We start from the raw sequence: 13,539 nt of genomic DNA, 5'->3' as shown, positions 1-13,539 counted from the left end.
GTTGGGTGTCTAGACAAATTAGGCAAAGTTTGACTATCCGATGATATGGGATCCAAGCCAAGTTCGCGCTCTTTGTCTGCTATTTCCTGGTTCAGCTTACCGACAGCTGTGGTCAGGAACGACATAATGTTAGAAGATGCAGGGGTTTTCCGCGCAATTTTAGCCTTGGTTGTACCCCCATTAACAGAAGTTTGTAGTTTGCGCTTACCCATTGTCCGGTGTGCAAATCGAAGGGGGGATGCCCGTCCCGTCCCCTGTCGTCCCCTGACGGCCACAGACGGCCCGCCCTCTGCCCGGGCTCAGCCCGGCGCCGCCCGCGCGCGTCCCGCGGGGCGGGAGGCTCTCTGTGCTTTTGTGGCGCCTCCGGGCGCGTGGAGATGTGTCACGCCCTCTCCGGGGCTGCTGGGAGCGGTAGTCCGCAGGTGGACAGCCAGGTGAGTTTGCCTGGAGCCGTTTCCCTCACGGCGGCGTCAGGCTGTGCAAATGCCCCCCAGGAGCGCTCGGCGCTCGGTGCTTTTGTGGCGCCTCCGGGCGCGTGGAGATGTGTCACGCCCTCTCCGGGGCTGCTGGGAGCGGTAGTCCGCAGGTGGACAGCCAGGTGAGTTTGCCTGGAGCCGTTTCCCTCACGGCGGCGTCAGGCTGTGCAAATGCCCCCCAGGAGCGCTCGGCGCTCGGTGCTTTTGTGGCGCCTCCGGGCGCGTGGAGATGTGTCACGCCCTCTCCGGGGCTGCTGGGAGCGGTAGTCCGCAGGTGGACAGCCAGGTGAGTTTGCCTGGAGCCGTTTCCCTCACGGCGGCGTCAGGCTGTGCAAATGCCCCCCAGGAGCGCTCGGCGCTCGGTGCTTTTGTGGCGCCTCCGGGCACGTGGAGATGTGTCACGCCCTCTCCGGGGCTGCTGGGAGCGGTAGTCCGCAGGTGGACAGCCAGGTGAGTTTGCCTGGAGCCGTTTCCCTCACGGCGGCGTCAGGCTGTGCATGGAGACCTCTGAAGCTAAGTTCAGAAAGGGGCTTAAAACCCATTTATTCGCTAGTTAATCCCGCAGCCGTCGTAACGCAGGATGGGCTGCCGCCTTCCTCTCTCACAACAGCGCGGGGACATGCCGAGATGGCGTAACCATGCGCTTTATAAACGTCATTATTATTATTATTATAACGGACTACTCTGCATGTACATATGAATAAGAGCCAGAGGGGGTCGAAACGCGTCATGTTTGCTTATGGACTCTCTGCGATAAATAATATTTTGACAATCAGATGGTAGGCCAGTTGCATGCTGTTGGGTACAAGAGTGTACTAATAATTTGATGCTTTGTAATGAACGTGTATGACATTTAGCAGCCTCTTTGCACACTAACCCCAGTTCCCGAATCTCAGGTTTCATGCAGATCGAGAGGGGCATGGCAAAGCTAAATGCTGGAGTGGGGGTGCGGGCGAGGAGGTGGGAGCAAATCATTGATTTGTCCCACTGTTTTACAGATCTGCATTGCACCTGGCAGACACATAGCCTGTTTAGCTTGCTTGTGATATTTTGAATTTCATGAAAACACATCAAATGGAAGGGAGGGATTGGGGGGGTGGGTACATTCCAAGGGGTTGTTCAAAGCAGCAGTTCCCATTTTATCTCCCATAGCCTTCTTTACTCTTCTAAATCTAGATGGGAAATATAGCAATCTTGAAATGAAAGAAAAAATTTACTCAGAGAAGTAATGCTGCTTGATGTGGAGTAATTCCATTCAGTAGTTGTCAAGAAATTAGGATTATAATAACAAGTTAGTGGGCTTGAAAGCGAAAGACAGATATAGCGCGGCTGTGTGTGGACAGTCCTTGAACCTAAGTTTGCACACTTTCTGTGGCTCTACATTTAAAAATAAAAGCCCCATAGAACAAAGACGCTTTTAGCTTCCATTGTCCATTACGAGTACGCAATACCAAAGCTTAGTTTATAAACCTGTTAAAATAGTGTCCACAAACAAAATTCCTGGCCAGGTTACAGACCAGGCCTTACAGCCAACCCAAGCTACTCATGTTTGAAGACTGTGCACATCAGAGGTTGGCAGTCTGTGACAGGTTAGCAAACTTAACACTTTTGTGCCCTTATCCCCAGAACTTGTTATTGGATTTGCATGGAACTCCTTGTAATAAAAGAAAAGGTAAACGTGCTACCGTTCTGCCAAATTTCATACTGGTCCACGATACGGTGCCAAAGATACTATAAAAGTTTTTTTTTTAAATATCTTTATTTGCCTCCAATAGACTTAGATTACTAAAAATAATTTACTCCTGGGCACATCTACCCCTCTGGGTATCCCCAACAGTATGAACATAGGCTCCATTGGGAGACTGACACCTAGTATATTGTTGCTATTGCAGTCCAGTAGAAGCCAATCTCTGGACAGGATCATATTGTGTGAAGGAATAACCCACTCTCAGCTCCACATCTCAGACAATTGTGGCTTTTGGCCCTACCGATTGTATTTAAATGGGCCCTGGCATAGTATGCTCTATGGAGGAACGTGAATGGAATACATCGTAAATGGGATGTAATAGCCACCTCTCTCTCGTGCAGCAGGGCCGCACCCCAGGCCATGCTGTCCAATTCACCTACTTCATCTTTCCACCTTACCTTTCATTTCTGGGATGTTATTGAAGATAATCTTGTAGGTCCAGGAGACGGACTTCTCAACCAGCTCCCCCTGGAGGAGCCTCCCTTCAGGTGGTGCACATTCTTGGGGTTCGTCTACCAGTATCCTTCCCGCCAGCCAGGCATGTTGCAGTTGTAGATATTTAAAATAGTTGTTGTGTAATTGGTATTACCGTTGCAAGGAGCTAAAGGGGATTAATGTGGCCCCTTTTATGAGATCCCTAGTTTGGAAATTCCAATTGCCCTTCAACTTTCCGATTTCCTTCCACCCACAGGCGTGTCTCTTGGGTCTATCTTTTGTCACATTTGATTAACCTTCCCACCTCTATCCACGCAGCTATAGTCATCTGGGTTGCACTCAGCAGTGTGTGGGACTCCCTACCACGATACATGTAGTGTAAGTATGAGTAGGTCTGGAACTCCGTCCTCTCCAGAAAGTATGGTAGGCGATTCCCAGGAAAGTATTCCCAGACATTAAATCACAATTAAGTGTGCTGCCCAATAGTAGACCCGAACATTAGGAAGAGAAATACCCCCATTGTATTGGTTCCTCTGCAGTGTTCCCAGCGCCCCTCTCTGATGTTTCCCATTCCACAACATCATTCCGGTTTCGATATTAATTCTATTAAATATTTCTAATGGGATCTTATGATGGGTATTTTGAAGGATGTATAGCAAATTTCAGGAGTGTCACCACCTTGTACCTGGCTGCTCGCCCGATTATCGTCTGTGGTAACATTCTCCATCTTTCGACATCCCCATAAAATCCAGGAGGAATAACGGTTTGAATATTATGGTCTAGGCTAGCTTCAATATTACCAGTCACATAAATACCGAAATATTTAAACCCCCTTCTATCAACACGTAGCTGTCTAGGAAAATCCTGGTCAACAATGCGGCCAACCGCCGGGTATAGACTGGGTTTGTCCCCGTTAATAAGAAAAGAATGTTTGAACCCCGCTTCCACTTTTTCCATTCGTCAGATCTTCCTAAATTGTGAGATTTCAGCAGGAAGCTCAACTTGCTAATAGCCTATCACATGTTAAGTTGATTTATTAATCAGCACCAAAATGATTTGCAAATGAGCATTTTTGGACCCAGTGCCCCAATTTAATGCTGCCGCGCCTTGATGGATTTGCACAAAACCCAATATCAAAAGAAAGCTGAACACGAAAAAGGCCTGGCAGAGTTCATTCTGATATTGGCTAAGGCATCAAAGTTATTATCATATGAAAGATTTTGGACTCCCTCCCCAGTCTAAAATGTACTCCTTTTGATTGATCTGCATATAACTGGACATACCAAGAGATAAATTAACATACTAAAGATTTGCCTAGTTTCATGAAGATTCATAAAACAGTATCACATTTACTAGCTATACTCCCCATTATCATAAAGTCATCAATAACAGCAACTTGTTTGTAAGATTTTCGTAAGTGACAGTGGGCCCTTAAAACACTACCATCTGACTTCTCAAGCTCAGGGTACACAAAAACCACGATCCTCTTCGCTTTGTCCCTTGCTACACCGGGTTTTCTGTATCCCAACATCTTGCATCTCAATATCACTTTTCCCTGTTCCCCTCACAGAAATCAGCTACAGGAAATCCTTCCTTATTCGCCTTGGGACAACGAACCACACATCTCATTCTCTCTCTTCCATCGCCAAATCTTTTGCTCATACACTGTTCAGGCGCCCACCGGTATTTGTTGAACTGTAGATTTTTTGTTCTAAGAGCATCTCCCACTCCCATCTTCCACCTCATGTTCCCTTCCAGGCTCATCTACATGCGCCCAATAATTCTCACTGATCCCAAATGTTGCTTACTGATCCCGCAGCCATGATCTGGATAGTCGCACTGTTCTCCCAGTCTGATGTTTCCTTCAACGCCATTCTTATCCCCAATCTACCCATCACAGTCTCGGACCATAGGGTCCTTTGGATTCAGCAGCCCAGGGCCACTCAACCCGCACGTGGTTTGCTTCAGACATCCAGAGACACAAATCAAAAATCACCTGCCTTTTTTGCCCTTCATCCCAGCTTACACTGTGTAATGTCATACCTGTTGGGAGCTTCATTTTTTGGAACTCTGGGTGTTTCAATTGGTTCTTCAGAAAATTCATAATCCTGGACCTTCGGTTGAAGGATTTTAGTCTTTGGCCTCCCTGGACCAGGACCCACAGCATGGGCTCCCTTGCCTTCGATTTTCGGCTTTTTAGGTTTGGTATGTTTGATCGGTGAACCAAGTTCATGTTCCTTTCCCAACTTCAGGAAGCGTCGATCACCTTTCTTATCCTGCCAATCAGTCAAAATCTATAGGGCAAAACAAATAAAAACACAAAGAAATTAGAACTCAAGATTGAACAGCTAGATTCTTTATAACATTTGAAAATAATACACATTTTTTTCTGAAGCAGCCGATCAGTGCTACCACAGGCAGAACGACCTTGTAAGTGTCAAACATTTTCATGCCTTATTCGTAGGATTCTTCATTCTATTTTAAATAGCGATCCTACTCCCCTACTGAATTTTTATAAGATATAAAGTGGCTTTTTTTAAAGGAAGAGGTATACTATTAGAAAATACAAATGTGTAAACTGTACAATTAGTTGGTATTTCGGTCAACTATTCTCCTAAAAGAGATACGTTGGTTGAATGGATGCCAAGTGACATTGGAAGCAACACTGCATTACTCTTCGATTAAGCACTGCTTCTTCCATTTCAGCTTTTTCCCTCTGAACAACATCCCCAGATTCTCATTTGCCATTCTAATTGAGGATTACCTGACGACTGGTAGGAACACACTACACACATGACAAGTAACAGAACATGTGAAGGGAAAAAGCAGCATTTGGAAGTCTCAAGTTATAACTAACGGTTCGGAATGCAAAACAGCTTGAGCTAAAGAAGCTTCAGAGTCTACATTTGGACATTTAAAGGACTACAGCATACCTTAGATGGAGGACATGTTCATCAGCAGAAAAGCAACATAAGGACACATTTTGTTGGTGACTGAAGTCAGATCATGGCTTGGAATAGCTGTCCACCCTGCCCCCGTTTTTGGACTGCCTTAGGTTTGCCCCGGTTGGGCTTAGCAATCTGCAAGATATTCTTACCTGTATAGTTGGGGGACCAGGATATACCGGTTCCTTCCCTGTATAAACAGATTACTTCTATCTTCCCTACAGAGTGTGTCTACACGCCTGCCACGCTTTTGGGAGTGGAAGCGAAAGAACTGTGCCAGGATGACAATACATGGGCATGCACATGATGTTGGCTGCCATGCAGGTTATCATGCATAGTTTAGGTGGCACTCCACATACTTTCACTCGAGCTCCTCAGCAACGACAAGCATGGAGGGGGTCCCGCACTTCTTATAGGGGCAGCAGTGATCAAGACGCAGTTTGTGAGGCCTCACCCGAACCACTAATATTATGGCTGTGCAACATTTCTAAAAATTCCATGCACTTTATATATGAAACATTAAAGGGGCATTTTAGAGAGCAGATGCAAGTAGAACTGCACATTTTAACATAAGACGCCAGGTTAAAATTACGGCCTCTGCTTAACAACGTGTTATTCTGGGCAAAAACTCTCCACCGACGATAAAAAAGGGTAAATGTGACACATTGTTTATAAAGTTATTTAAGCTTCACTCCAACATATGGTGATCTAGGGCTATTTACACTGTTTAAGACACATTTACTGTCTGGAGTTCATGACCTGTAGGAGTACAGGAGAAGAGCACTTCCCATGGAACACGCAGAAACATTTTAACACTATGCAGGGATACTGACTTTTTTAATTACTTTGTATTAAAAAACACATGTTTTGCAGCATGTGAAGGATTAGGTAAATATGGCTTTCATGTTAAGTTTTTTAAATGGTGGCAATAGCCTTTAATATAATTTGCTTCTCTCTTTTGTGCCCCAAACCAAAAACTATCCCCTCACATCTTCCCTCACACTACCTACTAACACATACTAACTCCCGTTACATCCTCATATTGATTAAAACTACATTGCACACTTACCCATGTAACTATCCCACTGGTTCCGCTCTCTCTCTCTCAATCTTTATCACCACATTTTGCGCTCTCCCACACTAATACAACAATTATAATATCACTACACGCTATATCTTACTACACACTTTTAACCCGTTCGCTGCGTGCGTCAGCCAACGACCGTCACAAACACTACCTCCGTAGTGCTGCGCACATCCGTTGGCCGACGTGGCCCCGCCTGCGCATGGAAACACCCGCAGTAGATTTTACGCCACAGTTAACGGGTTATTACCGTAGCATTCACATAATAAAAACAAACACACAATATTATCCTCTTATTTCATGCTGATGTTGTTTGATGTTTGATGTTTGGTGGTTTTTATATAGCGCTCTGTCACTCCAGGGAGCATCCTGGCGCTTTGTCTTCATTGCTGACAGGTTGTACGGTGTTTCGACTGCATTTGAGTTGTTTAAGTATAATTAGACCAGAGTTTTACATTTTGATTCTGAGAGTCCGTAGATCCAGGTTTTTAAGGATTTTTTGAAAGTCTGTTCTGATGATATTAGACGGAGGTCCGTGGGGAGTGTGTTCCAGGCCTTGGCCCCAAGAACTGCCAGTGATTTTCCCCCCTTGGTGGCAAGTTTAAACTTGGGGACAGTCATCAGATTGGCTGTGGCTGATCTAAGTTCTCTCGAGGGATGATACCTATGAAATCTGTTATTTAGGTATTTTGGGCCCCGTTTGTGAAAACACCTGAATGTGATCACAATGATTTTGAATAAGATCCGCTTCTGAATAGGAAGCCAGTGCAGCTTGTTCAGGGCGGCTGAAGCGGATGATCTTCTAGGCAACCTTAGGACCAGTCTCGCTGCCGCATTTTGATTAGTCTGTAGTTTGTGTAGGGTAGATTTTGTTACCCCTGCATACAGACTATTACAGAAGTCAATTTTGGATGTTATTAAAGCAACTGCTACTGTTCGGCGGGCGGGCAATGGTAAATAGTCAAAATATTTGCGTAGTCCTTTCATGATGTTAAAGCAGACGGCTGCTATTTCTTTGGATTGTTGCTTAAAAGAGAGCAGATTGTCAAATGTTATGCCCAGGTTTCGAGTGGCATTGATGGTATCGGGAGGAGCTTCCGCATCGGGTGGCCAACAAGTGAGTGGGGAAAATAAATGATTTTTCCCAAATGGAAGGATCTCTGTCTTTGCAGAGTTGCATTTCAGATGATTTTCGTGCATCCACTTAAAGGTCGCCGTCAGACACTCTTTTAGGTCTCGTTCTGCTTTAGCTGTATCTTCGTCCAGAGTCAGGACCAGTTGGTTGTCGTCGGCGTATGCGACCGTATTCACGTTGAAGGACACAATTAGATTGATCAGGGGAGCCATGTACAAATTAAATAAGGTAGGGCTCAGACTAGAGCCCTGAGGTACCACTGAGCCAATCTCCTTCTCCTTTGAATAGAATTGTCCTAACCTGACGATTTGTTTTCTGTTTAACAGAAAGTTTGTGAACCAGTTTAACACGGTGCCCCCTATACCCGCCTCAGCTAGGCGATGTAATAAGATGGTGTGGGACACCGTGTCGAAAGCTGCCGATAAGTCAAGGAGGACAAGGACAGCCTTGCCCCCCTGGTCTAGTGCAGTTCTTATGGTTTCTGTTGTGAATAACAGAGCTGATTCGGTGGAGTGGTTAGCTCTGAAACCGGCCTGGTTGGGGTGTAGGATGTTATTTGATTCCAGGAACGTTGTTAACTGTCTGTTGACCAGGGTTTCAGTGCATTTACACAGTGCAGGGAGTTGGGAGATCGGTCGTAGGTTTGTTAGGACAGATGGATCATGTGAAGCCTTTTTTTGTAGTGGCTTTACAATGGCCGTTTTCCACGCATTGGGGACTTCTCCGGATTGAAGTGAGGCATTGATGAGGTCATTGATGATGGGGCTTACGTCCTCTTTAATAGCCTGGATTAGTGAGGGAGGGCACGGGTCAAGTGGCGATCCAGATTTAATTTTTGACAGAATTTTCAGAGTGTCTGCTTTATTAATCGGGTCAAAAGTATTCCATCTGACTGTTATCCCAGGGTTACTTTCTTGCGAATTGTATTCTTTGTTTTCTGTAATGACAGGGAAATTTTTGGTGATGTTTACAATCTTTTGTTCAAAGTAATCTGCAATGTCATTGCAGAAACTTTGTGATGATGGTATCTCATGAGATAGTATTTTTGGATTTCGGAAGCTTGTGACTATACGAAAAATTTCTTTTTGGTCATTCTGTGAAGTTTCTATTCTTTTGGTAAAATAGATTGTTTTCGTTTTTTTTATAAGTGCGTGGTAATTCTGTCTTGCAGTTTTAAAGTTGGCCTGATCTACCTCGTCGTATTGTTTACGCCATTTACGTTCGAGTCTACGAACTGTGCGTCGTGTGTCTTTCAGTTCATCTGTGAACCAGGGAGCTGATGTTTTCCCCTGTTTGGACGTGGATTTTTTGTTATTTCTTCCGGAAGTCAGTTTCTCACCTATGGTTCTCATCCATTTATCATAACTAAGATTGTCAATAGTAGCGTTTCCTACTGTCTCTGGTTTATTCTCTCTAACCCAATTTTGTAGGTCAGGGTGCTCTATGATTTTGGCCCAGCAAGGAGTTGGCTTCTCATCTCTAACTTTAGCTGGTTTTGAAGTTTTCATTTCTTCTGTTTTGAGATAAAAGGCAATGAATTTATGATCAGTCCACGTTTGGAGTAGGGGCGTAGAGACGTTTATTGACTTTAAATTCATGCAAATGCAATCCAACACATGGCCCGCTGTATGTAACAACTCTCTTCAACATACACAACCACAGCCTCTTTATACATCTATATCATTCTCTCTCTTTCTCACACACTATTGTACAGTTGTATAGCTCTTACATTACTGGCTGGACAACACCCAGGAAAATGTGAGGCATGGCTAACCACTTATAAGGTCCCAAAGGCGAGACCTATTGGCTATGCCAATGCTTGTTTTTAGCTACATTTTTAGTTGGGGGCCGTGGGAGGAGCCTCAGGGTAACGACATGCTCCCCTCCCCGTAAAAACCATTGCATCGCCCCCCCCCCCCCCCCATTGTGGCCCACCACAAGGACTTTTAAAAAAAATTCCAGCTGATCCATAGTGAATATGCAGCAAAATATGAAAGAAATATGTGTTTTGACCCCAGACGTGCTTGGGGGGGGGGGGGGGGGGGGGGGGGGGCAGGCCGTTCCTACCCTGCACGTTTTTCCCAAGACAAAGGACCGAGTCCCGGGTCCTACGATTGTTGCCGTTTCTGGGGAAGGAGGGGCTGTGCAGCCCCCACCCTGAGCCTTCCAATTGCCCCATGAACCCCATCCATCGGTGTCAACATTTATTTTGGGTGGAATGGGGCGTCCAGAACCACTTCCTGAGCCTCTGAAGAGCCCTAGGAACACCATTCCCAAAGGCCTAATCGCAGGAATGTCCTGGGGACCCCATCCCCCAGGGCACTGCAGTTTCCTGCCTGCAAGAGAAGCAGGCAGGGAGAACTTCAAAGTACACATTTGCTCCCGCCCTGCTGGGAGCAAAGAAAGATGCTACCACTTGGAGGGAGAAAACAGATGTATAGATGGCTGAGCCCCTGGGACTCTCGCCACACCTTAAGGGCTGCCATTACTGTGGGTGTCCTGGGTACAGCAGATGGCGCTATATGTGACCACTGTTCCAACCAGGTCACTTCCCTGCCACAGATTTCTAACAGAACTGCAGACCGTACTCCCCACAGGATTACCAGCACTGGGTACTACGCTCATCCACAAAACGTCTCAGAATGCTTCAGTCTGAGCTACAAGAGAATATGGTGGGCCTGCTCTGCTAGATTTCGAAATAGAAAATGCATCTGCATGCAACAACCAGTGCAGAGACTTACCAGACTGTTCACAAGTATGAAGCTGAATGTGGGTTAGATGTTGTTTATTGAAGCCCAAAACAATACCTTTTTGTGTAAAAAACTTACTGTATAAATCCTATTCCACGACTAGCCAGCAAGCATCACAAAACAGATCTTCTCCAACCAAATATAAGAACAGACTACTGTCACTGAGAACCATAAAGCACACCTCTACAGATCATACACCATGTAGAAGTGTGTTGTACAAATGCAGGTTAAATAACATAACCAACAGTAGCATGTAGTGCGATACAAACCTATATACATGTTGGTAGTCAAGGCAAGAGGAAATTATGGTATTTAGCTAGACAAAGTTGACTTGCCATGCACCATCATCTCTCTATTCACTCTACAAAGGTAGCATGACCACAACCTTTACAAGTATGAAGCAAAAGAGCAAGGGAAGGGGTGAGTGACGTCACCCAACTTGCATTTCTGACAAGCCTGTTGCAAAAGAGAAATAATGGGTTACTCAGAAAAGGTAATCTTTTTCCAAGTGATCTTGAATTTTTATCTTAAACACATAGCAGAGGAGATATGGTTGGGAGGGAGGAATTAAATGGAGGGGTGAAAAGAATGAGAAGTGATACATGGTATTTATGGTATTTACAGCAACATATTTAGCATGGGTTCCACAAATTAAATACCTATATTTAAAATATTCTGTATTTTGTCTGTTTAAAAATCCTCCCCTTCAGGAATGAACAAATGTTTACTCCCTAGAAAATCAGCTTTCTTCTGCGTTCAAAATTTAAAGACTAAACTGATCCTACCTCAAAAAACTCTCCTTCCAATATTAGTTTTAAAAAAAGAACATCTTGCCTGTGTCTCCGCCTCTAGGACCCGGAGCCGGCGGCTGGCCGATGATAGTAGCGTCTCCAGCTCCAACTGAAGCGTGTCCAGCTCCTCAATGCCGATCCCATCATCCTCAGAGCGGGACAGCACTGCCGTGTACCGTGGACACACCTTGATGTGGTCTACAGACTTAAAATCATGGAACTGAAGAGGACAGTCTTTCAGCTCATTCATCTTTCCTGTAGAAAAAGAAATGTGATCACATTAGAATGTAACTGTTAGAACAAAGACATTTTCAAATCTATCATGACACCCAGGTAGGTATTCATGCAGAAGTCCAATGAGCACACAGTCACTTGATGATTGAGAAGGCAGAAGAGGTACTAAAGGCATTGAAGCACAGACTAGAGAGCAACATGCATTGCTTTAGTCCAACCAACTGTGCCCATATTAGGACCTCTCCATCCTATGTGATTCAGACTTAGTACCAATTCCCAGTTTGTTAAAGAGCAAGACAGTTTTGCATTTAACTAATTTAATGTTTTTATACAGCGTTACACCTCCTGGTATCCCTGAGGTTCGTAAAGCCTACTTATAAGCATCCCATATATGGAACTTCCAGTATACAGCGGCTTCCACCCTCTTCTCAAGTAAGCCCAACAGGGCTTCTGTTCCACCTGGCAGGAAAAGAAAATTAGTTCCTCCCGTGCCAAGGAAAGCAGAGGAGTCATTCAGACTTATAGATGAGTCCTTCCCTCTCCTAAAAACTCAGATGGCTCACTTTTCTTCCAGCTCCTGTAGAAAATTTCTGTTGTCGTAAGACTCTGAGGTGGTTCATCTCTCAATCTGGTTCAAAAGGGTCCCCTCTCAGATAATGGAAAGGAACTAAGACATCTGTTAAAGAGCGAATTAATTGGAGGAAATGTACATTTAACACCCCATTTGGCAAAATTGTAACTGATTAAATTATTACCGAGATACAGGTTTACATTACCAAAGTATCTACAGTCAGACCCCAAACCAACAAATCTGTGCAGTCTTACAGGAAAGAGTAAGACCTTTTGATGATAAATCAATATACATTGTTCCCAAGAACTGCCCCAAACAATGTTATAATGACCTATGATGCATCAGCTTTTCCAACAGTTGATTCCTCTTCCCAACATATGATAAACAGCACTTTACTGGCATAACAAGTCTGTCAAGTACGTGGATGCAAGAGGTGCTCACGCCGTTTACTTTTATAGTCACAGAGAGTTTGTCATCCAAGATGATTTCCAGGTTTCTAGAGCAGTCGGTGGGTGTTTGTCCAAATTGTGACGGCCACCAGGATGTCTCTGATGATGTTGGTGGCTGCAATGAGTGCTGTTTTGGTGCTGAGATTCTTTCAGTAGCCAAATTGGGTGTTGCCCAGTAGGTGGCAAGTCTCAAAGTGTGTTGAGAGTTGTTTGTTGAAGACTTTCTCAATCATACTGGCTAGATACGGGAGTTGCATCATTGGTTAGGGTTGTGGGTGTTTTTTTTTTAGAAGAGCTTTGACTTCTGAGTGTTTCCAGTCGTCAGGGAATGTGGTGGATTCTATGGAGGTGTTTATGATGTGGAAAAGGGCAATGCTGATTGGGGAGATTGCCAAGTTGTAGATGTGATAGGAGAATTAATCCGTGCTTGATGATGGTTTCGAGGATGTCTCTGGTGAGGGGTGCCTTTTTGGTCAGGTGGTTGGTAGCTTGGCAATGAGGTCAGCCAGGTCCCTGTTGGTGTGGAAATTTGCTGTAGATGTTGGCGATTAAGATGCATAATAAGTTTAATAGGGTGGGTAGGGAGGTGTTGTTAACAGTTGGAGAAGGTGTGGTGAAGTCGCTTCTGTTGGAGCTTCCTTTCACGTGTTCCACTAGTGTGTTTCTTAGGGTCTCGTGGTTGCTGATGGTAGTGCCCTAGTACAGCAAATCATTTTTCATGCTGGCCATTAAGAACCGGTAACTGCTTTTCAAAGGTCTCAGTTGGTCAGTCTCTGGACTTTTACACACTATTGTACCCCATCTGCCAAACCAGACTTAGTGATTCAGTCAAAAAAAGTATTTAGGAGTGCACGCATTGAGAGATTTGTGTGCAATGCGACTTAACTTTAGGATGCTCCTTGTCTCAAGTAATTAGTGCTTT

At 44.8% G+C, this 13,539-nt stretch overlaps 1 protein-coding gene across 1 annotated transcript in view; it reads right to left on the bottom strand.

Moving 5' to 3' along the window:
- Window positions 1-13,539, bottom strand: part of TADA3 (transcriptional adaptor 3) — an 84,940-nt gene that overhangs the window by 53,715 nt on the left and 17,686 nt on the right. The window contains exons 2-3 of the mRNA XM_086939377.1: window positions 11,407-11,618; window positions 4,702-4,952 (exon numbers count right to left, since the gene is read on the bottom strand). Coding sequence (XP_086795503.1) covers window positions 4,702-4,952; window positions 11,407-11,613 — 458 coding nt within the window. The 5' untranslated portion in view covers window positions 11,614-11,618. The remainder of the gene's footprint in view (window positions 1-4,701; window positions 4,953-11,406; window positions 11,619-13,539) is intronic.

This window comes from Lissotriton vulgaris, chromosome 9, assembly GCF_964263255.1.
Source record: "Lissotriton vulgaris chromosome 9, aLisVul1.2, whole genome shotgun sequence".
Classification (NCBI taxonomy): Eukaryota; Metazoa; Chordata; class Amphibia; order Caudata; family Salamandridae; genus Lissotriton; species Lissotriton vulgaris.
Note: the sequence above shows the minus strand (reverse complement) of the source record. Positions and strands in the feature narration are given on the sequence as shown.